The sequence below is a fragment of the Lissotriton helveticus genome, chromosome 5_1 (assembly GCF_964261635.1).
Source record: "Lissotriton helveticus chromosome 5_1, aLisHel1.1, whole genome shotgun sequence".
Lineage (NCBI taxonomy): Eukaryota > Metazoa > Chordata > Amphibia > Caudata > Salamandridae > Lissotriton > Lissotriton helveticus.
This window is the reverse complement of record NC_136065.1, coordinates 1,842,944,699-1,842,961,453: the sequence shown is the minus strand read 5'-3', so window position 1 is coordinate 1,842,961,453 and position 16,755 is coordinate 1,842,944,699. Positions and strand designations below refer to the sequence as shown.

Sequence of the window (16,755 nt, the reverse complement as noted above, 5' to 3'; positions counted from 1 at the left end):
GAAGAAAACTCAGTTTAAGCAAGGGTGCTGCCTCGATTCCAAGACTGAACTCTCTGATGGAATTCTCCCCTCTAACCTCCAAGGGGCCGAGACACAGTTTATATCATAAAAACTGTCATGTTAGAAACACTGGAGCAGAGCTACTGTGTTATATCTAGAAACATTAGGAGAGTTGCTGCTCGGGCACAGAAAAACAGTACACCATGTTTGACCTTGTACGAAATGTTCAGATTCCTAAAATAATGTCATAAAAACAAATGTATTGTGTAGTTGTGTGAAGCAAAGACAGCCTAGAGCTGCTAACCCAAGCAACCAAGGGGGAACCACAGTGCACCCAGAAGGAGCAATACTACAAAATCGGAGACATTTTCTGTGTTTGATCGCAACTGGAATGTGAAAATGAGCATCCCTTAGATTCACAGAACACACTGTTTCATGAACTATGGATAGTGCTAATATCCTGAATTTTTGATGTTTGATATATTTGTTGGCTAGCCTGAGATCCAATATCAGTCGGAATTCTTACTTGCGGGCCTTTCTTTGGTATCAAAGATATTTTTACACTTGCTGTGAAGGAGGAACCTGTTCTATTGTTAGTTTCGGTAGTAGAGATGCAACATGCAATTTTAGTTGCAGTAGATAATTAAAAAGACATTTTCAATGGAATCAAAATCAGTGAAGATTTTAACTGGATTATTTAACCACTTTTTATAATTTGTATATCGTATTTGTCTATTATGATGTATTTTCACTCTTCCAGATGTTTTATTGCACTTTCTCACTGGAGAGGTGAACCAAGTAGATGGAGTGTTGGGATCATTGTTTGTTATTATTAGTCTAGATTTTCGCCGGAGTGAAGTCTGACTAAATGTTAAGGCTGTTGTCGTCTGCCTCAATAGACCTTCTTAAGTACTTTGTTTTCCGCTTTTGTTGGGTTTGATGACTTTGCTGTGAATAATAGGACTCTCTCTCTGATACAGTCTTGAACCTCTGAAACTGAACTTTACCATCCTAATAAGCAATCAACAGCAGCATCGACAAGTTGATTGGCAACTAGTTGTCATTAAGGATCTCTAAAAAAGCATGTTTTGTTTCCTCTGGTAGATTGTTTCCAAACATTTGCAAGGATTGACAAAAGGCCCTGCTATCTTTCCCTAGACGTATGGTCACTAGCTGTTTTAAGAGTGGTAACAAAAGAACCACAGATTTTTCTCTACACAGCATCCATCTTTTTACTTTCCCTCTCCGGTCGGAATGATTTTTCTTTCTAACGATAGAAACAATCACGTAATCAGGCTTAGGCTCTGGTTTTAAATAAAATGGAACCTGTTCTGTTGCTTTATATTTCTTTAGAAGGCTTGGAGATGCAGACTTCAAAGTGGCCGGAGTGAGGAAGTTCTCTGCCAACTAAGTAAAGTCTGAAACTAGTGGGAGAATCGTTCTTGGAGAAGCCCTTGGTTTGTAGAGTCTCCATGATGATCTGGACTGTTGTTCCTGAGACTTCTATCGGACAGGCTCAATTTCATTGCCCCTCTTAGGAGTACATCTTGGAAAGTTAGAATATCACCAACTGGGGAGGCTCGCAAAGCCAGAGGAGATGTCGGAATATATGATGTGTCTATATCGTAAAAGCATGAGCTTGTAGAAGGAGTTCTTTTACGTCTGTCAGGAGATCTTGAAGTAGCTATTTTTGTTGGTGGAGATAACAAAACCTTTGAATCTTGAGGAGATGAAGGTGTTTGAGGATTCTACAGTTCACTAAGAGATGGTACATTCAAAAGTTCAAGATGAAGCCGCAAATGATCTATAACTGGTATGATCAGTTTGGTCTTTTAGGTTCAACCAGTTCATATACAGGATCCACACCATCACCATAAGATATAAAATGAACATGTGAAAAAGCACAATATTGAATGTCTTGAAGTCTAATATCTTGACGGTGTGCATCTGAACAACAATGGAGCTAGTGACATCCTTGGTGCTGAGATATGTTGTCACTACGACTTCTATGATGGAATGCCTGGATGATGCATGGTGTTGTTTAAGAGTAGCTTGAGCAGAGCGTGTGGACTGCGATCTAGTTGGTGTCATCGCATGTTCAGCTGTCGGAGTCACCGTAAAAGGTTTTTATGTCGGAGTCCATGGTAATGTACTTGAAAAAGCAGAGAATGATACTTTAGGTGCTAGCATTGCTGTTGAGCCTTTTGACGGCGAACAAATTGGTGCCAAGGGTTTTGACATTGAGCAGTATTCCTGTGAATGCCAGGCTAGTTTTGAGTGGTGATGGTCTTTAATGTCGCTGTGCCCTGGATCTTGCTGTATAGGAATACTTTTCATGGGAAGAAGCTGGGAAGTTTCTTTTTTCTTCCTCTTCAGCTTGGAGTACCCCAGCTTCTCTTGCAGGGTAATTCACGCTGCGCCCCTGAGGGTTCTTTTTGACAATATTTGTCACTAAATATATTCTTTTGCAGAATGTGAATTAGGTAAACATACCACACATGGGTCATGTGGGTCTGGTCAGAAGGAAAATGTTACCCAGTAAGCATCTGGTCTTGGCATGTAGAGCTGAAGATGCACATGCTTGGCATACTCCTGCCATCTAGTGTTGGGTCTGGATGTTTGTAAGTTTTTGTTTGAAGAATTCTTTCCAGTCACATGACTCCTCCTTTCGGTGATAGTGCGCATGGGCATCAACTCCATTGTTAGATTGTTTTCTCGCAGAGGGTGAGAAATGGAGTTAAAAGTGTATAATAGAGATGTCCATGCGTATGAACGTAAAATAAGAACTACAACCACTACAGGAAACCGGGGAGGTGGGTGGGCACAAGTGAATCTACAGCTCTACGTGCCAAGAACAGATGCCTACTGGGTAAGTAACATTTTCAGTTCGAGGCATGTGAGCTGTAGATCATATGCCTTGCATAGACTATATAGCAGTAATGTCCCAAAGCGGTGGCTAACCTGTAGTGGTCGTAGTTGTTTGAAAAAGTGTTTTAAGTACTACTTGGCCCACATTTGCCTGTTGTCTTGAGGACACATCTACACAATAATGTTTGGTGAATGTGTGTGGTGAAGACCATGTTGCTGCCTTACAAATGTCAGTTATGGGGATATTTACCAAGAAGGCCATAGTAGTCCCTATTTTGCGAGTGGAATGCTCCCTAGAGGGTACTAACAAAGTTCTCTTTGCTTTAGTATAACATGTTTGGATACATTTTACAATCCATCTAGCAATCCCCTACTTAGAAATAGGATTGCTTTTGTGAGGTGGAGAGAAAGCAGCAAACAGATGATTTGTTCTCCTGAAGTCCTTGGTTCTTTCTATGTAGTAAAGTAGAGCTCGCCTAACATCGAGTGTATGCAGAGCCCGTTCTGCTACAGAATCAGGTTGAGTAAAGAAGACTGGTAACTCAACTGATTGATATAAAAAGCAGAAACTACTTTAGGGAGAAATTTAGGATTAGTACGGAGTACCACTCTATCCTTGTGAAGCTGAAAGAAAAGGCTCTTGTATAGTCAATGCCTGAAGCTCACCAACTCTCCTTAGTCAAGTTATCACTATGAGGAAAGCAACTTTCCATGAAAGGAATTGCAACCAACATTTGTGCATGGGTTCAAAGGGTGGACTCATTAGCCTTGTAAGAACTATGTTTAATTTACACTCTAAAGCAGGGGAAATTTCTTGGTGGATGTATACGCTAATCCACACTGCTGTAAATGCAACACATAAATTACGTTTTGTACAGAAACGTCAAGTGCATTGATATGGTTGTTGCTACAATAAACAAACTGCTTTCATTTAGCAGCATATTATGCTCTGGTAGTAGCCGTTCTATCCTCTTTAAGAATATGGACAGTCTGGTGGTAATTGCAAATAACCAAACTCTAGGACTTCATGAGCCAAATTGCTAGGTTGAGTTCTTTGGGATTTGGATGTCTGATTTCTCAATGGCTTTGAGTGAGTAGAGACGGTGCGAGATGTAACCTTTGATTTGAAACACAGAGTTCTAGCAGGGTAGTGTACCAAGGTTGGCGAGCTCAAGTGGGGGCTATTAATATCAGTGTTAGGGACATTTGTCTGAGCTTCCGAACCAGTAACGGAATTAGTGGGCGAGGCGGAAAAGCCTAAGCAAATATCCCTGACCAATTCATCTATGGAGCATTGCCTTTGGAAGCTTGGTGTGGGAACCTGGATGCGAAGTTTGGGCATTTTGCGTTGTGCACTGTGGCTAACATCTATTTGAGGAAATCCCCATTTTTGGAAGTAAGGAACAAGAACTTGGGGATGAAGTTCCCACTCATGCATTTGCTGCCTATGTCTGCTGAGCAGGTCTGCAACCTGATTGTCTACTGCTGGAAGGTGTTCTGCTAGGAGACATATTTTGTGGTGAATCGCCCAATTCCATATGCTTTGCGCAAGATGCGACAGCTGGAGAGAGTGTGTCCCTCGCTGTTTTTGTAGGTAATGCATTGCTGTCATGTTGTCTGTGCGGACCAAGACAGTCATGCCTAGACGTTGGTTGAGAAAAGCTTTGAGTGCTAGAAACACTGCTAGCAATTCTAGGTACTGATGTGGAGCTGTTTGTGACTGTGGGACCACAAACTTTGTACCGTGTGATGTTGAAGGTGAGCACCCCAACCAGTTAGAGATGCGTCCTCTGTCAAAATAAATTGTGGAATCAAGTCTATGAAGGGACGCCCGTTTCCCAAATTTTGAGGGTTCCACCACTGCAGAGAGCGATGGGTGCGTCTGTCTACCAACACTAGATCGGTTAACAGACCCTATGATTGATTCCATTGACGTGATAGACATTCTTGCAGAGGACGCATGTGAAGCCTTGAATGAGGTACAATTGTACTGCAGGATGCTATCATTCCTAGCAGTTGCTTGAAGACTCTGGCTGGTAATGATTGATTGGGATGAAACTGTAGTATTGTGGCCTGAATATTGTGAATCTTGGCTACATTGGAAGTAGCTAGAGCTTTGAGAGTATTGAGGGAAGCTCCTAGATAAGACCGCACCTGTGCTGGACACAGGTGAAATGTCTGTACATTTATTGTGAAACCCAACTGATGAAGCAGATGTACTGTTATATGAGTGTGTAGTTTACAGGTTTGGTAAGTGTTGGCTTTGATAAGCCAGTCGTCCAGGTAAGGAAAGACATGTATACACTGTCTTTGACATAAGCTCCTACTACAGCTAGACATTTGGTGAACACTCTGGGGGCTGTAGTGACACCAAATGGAAGTACCGTGAACTGGTATGGTTTGCCTGCTATCAGAAATCTGAGCTATTTGCGATGAGCGGGATGAATTGAAATATGAAAATAGGCGTCCTTTAGATCCAGCGGAGACATAAAGTCACCCTGCTGCAACATGGGAAGTACTTGAAGAGTGACCATGTCAAAATGCTCTGACAATATGCATTTGTTTAAGTCTCCAAGATCTAGAATAGGTCTCAAAGATCTGTCCTTTTTGGGAATGAGAAAATAGAGGGAATAAACCCATGACCCGTGGTACGGGAGTGCAACTGGTTCTATAGCCCCTTAGAGTAATAGCGAGTGCACTTTTTGTTGAAGCAAGTGCTGGTAGTCTGGAGACATTTTGTGTGGTCGAGGAGGAATGTTTGGAGGATTGTTGGTAAGCTCCAGGCAATAGCCATGTTGGCTAGTTCCAAGCACCCATTTGTTGGTTTTTATTGATTTCCAAATGGGGAGAAAGTTTTGAAGTCTTCCACAGACAGGTGTGGAATAGTCGGAGGGAAATCACTGCTTGCTTGAGGAAGGGGAAGTGCGAGGTGTGGTGTTTATACCTCTGCCCCTGGGACTACTTCCGCTATAACCCCATCTGAAAAACCCTTTTGTAAAGGAGGTTTGGGAATTGCCTTTATATGAGGAAGTGTTCTAGTCCGTGCCTGTAGACTTGGACCATCCTCTATAAAAAAGAGCACCGAAAGGAAGCTCTATTTGAGGGAGATTGAAGCGCTTCAATCGTTTTTGCCACATTGGTATCCTTCATTTTTTCCGGTGCTAAATAGACTTTAGGACCAAAAAGTTGCTTTTTGTCAAAAGGTGTGTTCAGTATGGATTGATGTACTTCAGGCTTGAATCCTGAAATCTGTAGCCAAGCACGTCGTCTCAGTAAGATGCTGGTATTCACTTCTCTAGCTGCGGTGTCCGCTGCATCTAGAGAGCATTTGATAGGTCAAGAAGGGAAATTAATTTCCAATGCTACTAAGTACTGAGCTTTTGCCCTATGTTCATCTGGGAGAAACTGCAATATTTGTTCCATTTCGTCCCAGTGGGCTCTATCATCCCTTGCCAGCAGGCTCTATGTATTAGCAATATGCTATTAATTAGCCGCTTGCGTCGCTACATGCTTGCCTGAAGCATCAATCGGCTTTAACTCTTTATCTGGGGGGTAGGGCATCCCCAAATGCTTGAGAATTAGCTCTTTTTCTGGCATTTGACACCATTAAAGTGTCAAGTGGTAACTGCCCCTTAATTAAAATGAGATCTGTGGGGGAAGATTTATATTTTTTGTCTAGAACAGACGGGGCACATTGATGATATTTTTAAAGTGTGTGTTTGATTAGATTTATGTGATCCTAATGTGCCAAAAAGAAAATCTTCCACTTAAACGTCTTTATGTGGCTCCATCCCACGTATTCTGCTGCCCTGGCAATAAGTAGTTGGTATGAAAGGTTGTCATCAGGTGGAGATGGCCTGGCAGGATAAAGATCTGGGTCTGTATCCTGTGAAGGGACAGTGGTGTAATCTGGAAGTTGTGCTTCGTCCATGTCACCTGTGTTAAGTTGAGGCGGAGGAGACTGACTGGGTGTAATATTTAATGGATCATGCTGTGGTGAAGAGGGAGGAGGAGGAGATGGAAAAGTGTGAAAAGAACTAGTGCCTACACTTTTATTTTTCAAAGGAATTATATGTGGCTCCATCATTGGGAAGCTTGTGTTTAGATGGTGGTTTAGCATGAATGTGTACTGTATCGAAATGAATATACAGTTTTTTCTGTTTTGGATCTAATCTAATAGGTACAATATCTTTATTGGGATCCAGTGAAATTGCAGGTAAGTCTTTGATTTTTGGCACTGAAGTTTAAAAGTCGAGCCGGTACGTCCTTTTAGTGCCGAAGGTTTCGACTCAGAGGGTTCTGTGTCGAGGGTTTCGGATCCAAAGATTTCGGTTCCGAACCGATCTTGGCTTTGGAGCTCGGAGGTAGTCTTTGGGCAACTCAGTCCAGAGCCGGAAGGCTTTTTAGAGTGTTTTGGTGCAGAGCCAGAGGGCGGAGCGTGAGAAACCTCTTCTTGGTGCCGACCTTGGCAGTGAGGTGGTGCAAAGCCTTAGATTTGGGGGGTGTAGGGGGGGGGCGGGAGTGTCTTCGATACTAACGTTCCCTTGTATCTGCGGCACCTCATTGTCTCAGAGGTCAATCTGCCATTCCGAACCGGAGTCGGGCGCCGCCGAAGCCAGTTCTTCTTCTGCTGCCGATACCCCTTCTTGTTCGGAGTAATCGCCGAACAGATTCGGTGTGACATCCAACCGCTGCATCTCTCGACGTAGAGCCCGACTACCACGGAGAGTTTTCGTTGATCTGAAGGATCAGCACATGTCGCAGTCTTGCTCTTTGTGCTCAGGGAACCAGCACAAATTACACACCTGATGAATCTGTGCGCAGATATTTCGTGTGGCACAGAGGACAGAATTTAAATGGGGTCCGTTCCATCGACGAGGAGCTGAACGGATGCTAATGGCCGGAAGGCCGCCCGCAGATTTTCGGAACGAAATGTCAGTCTTGATTTTTATTTCGAATCGTTCGAGAACAATACCGTCAAGGTAGCGAAAAGTATGTACCTAGGGGGAACCAGAGGATCGATTCCGAAGCAGAGCGCAACAATACCTGTCCGAACCCGATGGGGGAAAAAAACAATCTAATAATGGAGTCGATGCCCATGTGCACTATCACCAAAAGGAGGAGTCACCTTCTTCGTGACTGGAAAGACCGCCCGCAGATTTTCGGAACGAAATGTCAGTCTTGATTTTTATTTCGAATCGTTCGAGAACAATACCGTCAAGGTAGCGAAAAGTATGTACCTAGGGGGAACCAGAGGATCGATTCCGAAGCAGAGCGCAACAATACCCGTCCGAACCCGATGGCGGAAAAAAACAATCTAATAATGGAGTCGATGCCCATGTGCACTATCACCAAAAGGAGGAGTCACCTTCTTCGTGACTGGAAAGACCGCCCGCAGATTTTCGGAACGAAATGTCAGTCTTGATTTTTATTTCGAATCGTTCGAGAACAATACCGTCAAGGTAGCGAAAAGTATGTACCTAGGGGGAACCAGAGGATCGATTCCGAAGCAGAGCGCAACAATACCCGTCCGAACCCGATGGCGGAAAAAAACAATCTAATAATGGAGTCGATGTCCATGTGCACTATCACCAAAAGGAGGAGTCACCTTCTTCGTGACTGGAAAGACTTCTTCAAACAAAAACAACTTGCAAATATCCGGACCCAACACTAGCTGGCAGGAGTATGCAAAGCTCACATGCATTGAACATGGCAATTTTTCTCCCACATGAGGAGCTCTTCATAAAAAGTAAAGGTACAGCTGAAGAATAAAATATTCCTGATTTACCTTTAACTGTTCGGAGTTTCAGGCAGCACAAGTCGGAAAAAAGGAACAGGGGCTGTGAGTCAAAATACCATGTTTAGTGCAGGCTGGGTATTGGGTAATGGAAGCAGAGGGATTTCTCGTATTATAGTGTATAATTGTGCGCAGCTATTGTATGTTTGAACTGTCAGGCATCTTCCCTTCATTTTTTTCTGCAGTGACAGCGGCGTTTTTAGCTTGTTTTTAATTATAGGGCACAATTTCTACACTAAATGCTGCTATGTGGGTTAGTGTCAATTATATTACTACAGTTTTCTGCAGGTAAAATGCATTTAAAGCTAGCCTGTCACAGACCTATGGCAGTCTCACCTGACTATTCATCACAGAGGAGTAAGGTGGGGGTGTTGGCAGGGGCAACCTTCAATAACTGAAAACACAGACGGGACTATGCCTATGTTCATGACTATCTGCAAGAACCCCACGATGCAAAACAACCCGTGTCTCAACCTGTATTTTCATGGATAATTTCCCGATGAATGTTGACAAGGACTCAGTCCTTTTGCCCTTTTAAAATGGAGGGTTCTGTTTCCTTTTCAAATGGAGGGTTTGGTTTCCTTAAATAAGACATCATGCCTGCTCCTGTTTACTTTCATCAACGCAGCTAAGGCAATGACCTGTGAAACCTAAAATGGCAGCATCTTTGCAGGCCATAGTGAATAGAATATCCCTCACTGACCATTGAGTTTCTGAACTTAGTCCCTACTATTTTGAACTCCCATCAGAAGTACTTAATATCAACAGAAAGGGTGTTTAAAGCTTTTGAGGGCACCAGAACATAAAAGATCTTGTGGGGCTTAGTCAGTCTTTAAAAGTATGTGAACTGTATTTTTATTTTAAGGACTAGGACTTGCAATACATACGCTAAACACATTTCTAAAGTGAAATTACATTCTTAAGAAGTTATTCCCATTCCGGTAAAAAGAGGGGAAAAGTGATAGAACAAGAGAGCACTAAATACAACCACCTTTAGGCCACATATCAATGTAGACATCCTGTTTTACCACATCTCACAACTCACCTTTTTACTTTCTTCCATCTCATGTTCAAACATAGCACTGAAAACAGGAGAGCGCGCTGTAAGTGTAAGAGAAGATGCAAAAGGTTATCAGTAACTTCCATTCTACGCTGATCTAACCTGCCTGCCAGATTCTCCTATATCAACTAAGGTCTTAATTGTCTGACCTGCCAACTAACCTCGCTAACGGCATAACTTACCTAATTAAAGAGTCACTCTATGATGGGGATAAGCACTTCCATGTACACAACAGGATGGATTGAGATGAGCACAAAATGGATATTTTAGAACCATTAGCTTCCATAAACAGGTGGTCTGAGGAAAAATGGAACTACAAATTAAGGGCCATTCTAAATCTTCCTTAGTCATTCTCACTGGGTTACTCAAGGACTACTCCTAATTAAATATCCTGAAGATGTGCCTTCAGCATCCCTCTATCCAACAGAAAATTAAGCTACGCTGCATTTTGTTTTTTCTTGTTCAGGACTTCTCTGTGTGTCAGTAATGTCAAGCAACTCCGTACTGACAAATTCAGACATCAAGCACCCTTCTTGCACAGATAAAGCCACGTCTACCAGCAATGATCACAGCACATGAAGTAAAGGCAAAAAGCTCAACAAGTGGTGAAGGCAATGATTATGTTCCTCCGAGGCAGCCTCCTAGGAGATGATCCTAGGCCTAGCATTAGAGCTAGACTCTCCCGAAGGTCTATGGCTTTGTCATGCATCATGGAGGGGGCATGCATGAGTCTCACCCTCTCAAAATAGGCACAGAACTAGAAGGCTCTTCTTGATCAAGGATTCTGTTTAGCAGAGACATCTGTTGAAAATCCAACTTCTCTCAGAAAATATACAAAAGGTTATGGATATTGAAAAGGGGGTTAAATGGATGTTGATTTTAGAAGAAATTGTGCCACACGCAATCTAGAGTTTTAAGGCACGGCTCGGACAGCGGCAAACAACAAGACGGTTCCCTTGTTCAGGCTTAAGTTTCTGCATAAACAAATAGAGGAGCAGCCATCTCTTGCACGTGTTCCAACTGGTCTGTTTTCACATTACAAAAATAAAGAAAATAAAGGTCAGAATGGGAGGCCTGACATTATTCTACTGTGGTGCATCCCTTGTGCATTCTCCCTGGGAGCATTCCTTAACATAACGTATTCTCAACAAGGGAAACCATTCCAACAAGGTTGGGAGTAAAGGTAGATGGAGAATCTAGCTTTTCAGTTGGTGTTTTTTAGGACTCAATTTCCATGAGCACCTTCCTGTTCTCTCATTCATTAGGTTCTTGGTTAGTTACTACAGAATACTGGTCTGTGCTTGCCACCATTTACTAAAACGTGGAAAAACAATAGTTACTTACCTGTAATCTGTGGTTCTCCAGGTTTGGTGTCTTTCATAGATTCACATGCCTGAATCATTCCCCGTCGTCGGAGTCCCATGGTACATAAAAATGCAATAATATGCACAGAATAACCAAAAAACCTTGGAAGAATAACCAACCAGGAAGTAAAGTAGCCCTAAGCTACAAGAGCAAACACTTTCACACTCATGACTATCCTAGTCATTTTGTATAGACCAAACTGCAGCCAATCAGGCGACAGCACCCACCAGAATGTTCTCCCCAGAGGCTCAGGGTCTCAGATTTTCTCGCACAGGAGAGAAGCCAACATAATCGCCTGAGGAGCCTCTGAGGGGAGGTGGGCGGGTGCATGTGAATGAAAGACACCAATACTGGAGAACCACAGATTACAGGTAAGTAACTATTGTTCTTCGCCAGTATTGGGGTGTCTCATAGATTCACATGCCTGAATCAGAGTAGATAGCAGTACAAATCATAATGTTCATTAGACGCTCCTTGTATCACTGTATATATGCATGCTCGGCAATAGAGAATAACATGTAAGAATAAGCGTTTAAAAAGAGCATAGTGGAGGAGGGAGAACAGAGGCTCACCTTATTTGAAAAGATTGCGAAGAAATGCTCGTCCCACTGAAGTATCTGCATCACTTGCAGCGTCCAAACAGTAATGTTTGGTGAACGTATGCCTGCTGGACCAAGTTGCCGCTCTGCAGATCTGATGAGGAGGCACACCAGCAAAGAGAGCGGTGGAAGAGGAGACCGCTCTTGTAGAATGTGCTCTTGGCAAAGATTGTAGAGACCTTCCCGCCTGCTGATAACAGACTAATCGTTGAGGACATCCAACGGGCTCTAGTCTGTTTGGATACAGCGTATCCTTGACGTAGCATTCCATATGCTACGAATAACTGATCTGTTTTCCGCATTGTTGCAGTTCTTTGGAGATAGAATTTGAGACATCTCCTGATGTCTAGGGAATGCAAGGCTTTTTCTGCCGCTGTTTGCAGATTTGGAAAAAATGTCTTTAGAATTACTGGCTCATTAAGATGAAAGTCAGAGGGAACCTTAGGCATGTAACTTGGATTGGTACGACGCACCACTAAATTTGGAGTGAATTGTAAGAAAGGAGACTTGATCGTGAATGCCTGAATGTCGCTGACCCTTCTTGCAGACGTTCGCGCTAAAAGTAGAGAACTTGAGATCCACTTTATGAATAGGTTCAAAGGGGTGACGAATGAGCGGAGCGAGCACCACATTTAAATACCAGGATGGAGATGGACGTCGAATAGGAGGAAACATTCGGAATAACCCTTTAAAAAATTGTTGAATTATTCTAGCAGAATAAAGAGAGGCAGAGCCATCCTGACGGAATCTCGAAATGGCTGCCAAAATTACTTTCAGCGTGGAATGAGATAAACCCGATCTAGCAAATTGAAGAAAGAACGGCAAAATCTGTTTGGTTTAGCATGAATTGGATGTAAATTGGCAGAGTGACACCCGGCAAAGAATCTTTTCCATTTGAGCTTGTATGTCTTAATCGTGGCAGGTGCTCTAGCATTGGCTAAAACATCTTGACAATCCGTAGGGATATCTGAATGTGCGAACTCAATGTGTTGAGGAGCCAAGCTGCGAATTTCAAGGAGGCTGGGTCGAGGTAACAAATTTGACCCCTTTGCATGGTCAGAAGATTCGGTATTGGTGGAAACTGAATGGGATCGGACTCCGAGAGGAGGATAAGTTCGGTGAACCAATATTGGCGAGGCCATCTGGGAGCAATGAGAATGAGGGGACACGGCTGCCTCTTCATCTTGCGGATGACTCTGGGAACTAACGGAATCGGAGGAAAGGTGTATGCATGTATCCGAGACCAGTTCATCGAAAGCGCATCCCCGCATTAGTCCTTGTGGGGAAACCAGCTTGCAAAGTGTGGGCATTTGTGGTTCTGAATTGTTGCAAACAGGTCCAGGTCGGGGTGACCCCACTCCCGAAAGACTCGGTACAGCGTCAGTTGATTGATCTCCCATTCGTGACTGGATATTGCAGATCTGCTGAGAGAATCCGCAAGTACAATGGATATCCCTGGAACATGAACCGCTGAAAGATTGATTTTGTGATCCAGAGCCCAATCCCGAATCTCCTGGGCTTGCTGAGTGAGAAGGGCCGATTTTGTACCACCCTGTTTGTTTAAGTAATGCATACTTCTTGTATTGTCTGTCCGAATTAGAACCACGGACCCCTTGATGACTGTTCGAGAGGACTTCAAGGCCAAGAAAATGGCTCGTAGCTCTAGAAGATTGATGTGCCACTTCCTTTGTTGCACATTCCATTTTCCGTTGACAGTCATTCCTTGAAGCCGTGCACCCCATACTTCGAGGGAAGCATCTGTGGTGATGGTAAACCTTGGAACTTCCATCAGGAATGCACATCCCTCTTGCAAATTTTTCCTTTGAATCCACCAGTGAAAGACTTCTCTCATACGAGGAGTTATGCTGATCATGTCGTCGAACGACCCCGAAACCTCCAACCATTGGAGGTTGAGTTCCTCTTGCAAAGGTCTCATTCGGATCAACAGGTGGGTATCAGAGGGATGCAGGATGAGATCATCCCTAGGAAAGATTTGAACATCCGAACTGAAACGTACTCTTTTTGTTGCAGTAGGCGAGCCATCTTGCAGATCTTGAACGGTCTTTCTGTTGAGACGAAAGACTGAGTGATTGAGTGTCTAGTGTGGCTCCCAAGAATTACTTTCTTTGAGACGGAGTCAGATGGGATTTTTCTAAATTGATTGAGAGACCCAGAGACTGGAATAGTGACAGGCATCTTTGAACATGCGCTCTTGCTGTTACTAAAGAACTGGCCTTGATAAGGCAATCGTCCAAGTATGAGAAGATTTGAATGCCCCCTAAGCGAAGATGCGCTGCCACTGGAGCTAACACGTTCGTGAAAACACGGGGCGCTGAACGAAGTCCAAATGGGAGAACTTTGAACTGAAAATCCCTGCCAGCCACTCTGAATCTTAAGAACTTTCTGTGCCTGGGAAAGATGGGTACATGAAAATAAGCATTCTGAAGATCGAGGGTGGCCATGTGATCCCCTTCCGAGAGAAGCTGGAGGATTTCTTGAAGCGTTTACATCCGGAAGGACAATTTTTTGAGGTATTTGTTGAGGGCACGCAGGTCGAGGATGGGGCGCCATTCCCCTAACTTCTTCCGTATGAGGAAGAACCTCGAGTAGGACCCCGTTCCCTTTTGCAACTGAGGGACTTTTTCGATTGCTCCTTTCCGAATCATTACATTTATTTGGGAGACCAGCTCCTTGAGATGAGCTGGAGGTGGGCCTTTGGGAGGAGAATTTGGAGGGGTTCTGATGAATTCTAAAGCGTAGCCCCTGGCCACTACATCCAGGACCCACCTGTCTGTAGTAATTTTGGACCAGTTCGAGTAGAAACAGGATATTTTTCCTCCAACTTTTGATTTGGAAATGGGCAGAGATGGTAGCAGGTGGTATGTCTCATTGTTTCCTAGAGGAATCTCGTCTCCGATAAGAAGACTTCCTTTTTGTTTGAGGGTAATTGTTACCTCGCTGTCCGTATGTTTGCTGTTTGTACGGTTGATACCTCTGGTTACCTTGAGAGGCTTGGTAAGATCGTTGCTGAGAGTAGCCCCCTCTATTGGAGAAGGATCCACGTCCTTTGGCACCATGAAAGGATGACTTACGAAACTGCAGGCTTCCCAGTGACCTTGCCGTTTCCGTGTCTTTCTTTATGGCCTGCAGGGCCTCGTCGATATGCTGGCCAAAGAGAAACTCCCCATCATATGGCATGTCGATGATCTTAGCCTGGACCTCCTGGCGAAAGGATGTTGACTTCAGCCAACCCTGCCTTCTCAGCACTGCTGCCCCCGCCAACTGCCTGAAGCCTGTAGAAGCCACATCTACTGCTGTATCGATCATTTCTGCAGAAGTACACTCCCCTTCATACAAGATCTTTCTGGCTTCTGATCGTTCAGGCTCTGGAAGCTTTTCAATTATATATGGTAAGATATCCAAACCACATTTTTCTATCGTATCTCCCTAATATTGCTAGGGAGTTTTCAGTACGAACAGTAGTTGCAGCTATAGTTGAGACTTTTTTGCCAATGGAGTCCAGACGTCTGCCATCCCTGTCCGGTGGAGCAGTTACCGGTGAAGAGGGGTTTCTGGCCCTTCTCTGAGCCGCTTGGGTGACCCTGAATCAGTCTTTGATTGCCCTATAAGGCATTCAGGCTAGGTGAGTGGTGCCTTATAATTTTTGTCTACGCAAGGCAAGACTGCAGGGAGAGAATTTGGTGTTGACATGATCTTCAGCCCCTCTTTCCAGATGAAGTCTATTATGGGAATTGTTTTCACTTGCCTCTGCGGTTGGTCCTTAAAATCGTAAAGAAAACAGTTATCCTGTTTCGTTTCCATGGAAATTAGAAACCTTTTCGTTGCTCTTTCCATTATGAGATGGAATCCTCCAATATCTACAGGCAGAGAGCCCGCAGCAGGTGGAGCAGATGGTGATGGGGTTTGTGTTTGATAGTCATCCCACTCCGACAGCACAGACTGATCATCAACTTCTCCTTCTTCCCTGTCCTCATCAGTGGTCACAGCCTCCTGGGTATGGTGGGATGGCACCGGAGAAGGAGAAATTGTAGATCGTATTTCGGATGCTGGTGTTGGAGAAGATTGTCTTGGCTGTCCAAACGCCGTTACAGAGGCTTGAGGCATGGCCGTTGAAGTGAGCGACTCTGCCGATTCAGATGGAGGGAACCGGCGACAGTAGTCCATCATATACTGTAAAGTGTTGAGGAGAGCTAACGGCATTTGTGCCGTAGGCACCGTGGCAGGAGCCTGACCTGTAGGCTCAAGGAACTGCTCTTCTTCCTGATATTTTATAAGCAGCTCAGATGGACTCCTAGCTGAGCGGAACCGCTCATCCACATATGATTGCACTTCATCCTCTTCAGAGTCCAATAGCTGTTCAGGCAACTTCAGCGGGGAGAGAGCCGCTATTGAAGAGCCCCGTCATTCTAATAAAGAAGCTGCCTTAGACGGCGAGGCAAAGGAGACTGTAGACGGTGCAGCAGACCAAACTTGTAATTCTTTACAAGATGAAAAAGGCGTCGACGGTACGACCGTCGACGGTGCAGTCGACGGAGATGGTGTATGGACAGTGGCTGCTGACGAGACAGTCAAGTTAGTCGATGGGGCAATCATCGTCGACGATGTTTTCAACAACGAGGCAATCTTCGTCGACGATGTTTTAGACGAGAAAATCTTCGTTGATGAGGTGGCCGTCGACGACGATGTAATTTTAGTCGACGGTGAGGTAGTCGACGGCAAGGTGACCTTCGTCGTCGAGGAATCTGTCGACGGGGTGGCTTTCGTCGACGGGGTAGGCACCGTCGAGGTGTTCTTCGTCGACGATGCGCTTGTCGACGGGAACTTCTTACCCTTCGTCGATGATGGAGCGTCGACGCCCAATGGCATTTCCTTCGTCGACGAGATGGGTCGAATTGAAACAGAGACCAGCGTCGACGGGGAAGAGGCCGAAGACATCATTATTTTAGGCCTCGACGATGAAAAGGTGACCGTCGACGTTGAAGAAGCGTCGACGATGATGGTTGTCGACGGAGGAGCCGTCGAGGACGCCGTCGTCGACTAAGTCA

General features: G+C 44.4%; 1 protein-coding gene across 4 annotated transcripts in view; it reads right to left on the bottom strand.

The window, feature by feature from the left end:
* The window catches only part of SPOP (speckle type BTB/POZ protein), a 344,731-nt gene that overhangs the window by 61,380 nt on the left and 266,596 nt on the right, over positions 1-16,755 (bottom strand). For all 4 annotated transcript variants that reach the window (XM_078645267.1, XM_078645270.1, XM_078645268.1 and 1 more), the window contains one exon: positions 9,711-9,766. In XM_078645267.1, the coding sequence (XP_078501393.1) occupies positions 9,711-9,766 (56 nt within the window). The remainder of the gene's footprint in view (positions 1-9,710; positions 9,767-16,755) is intronic.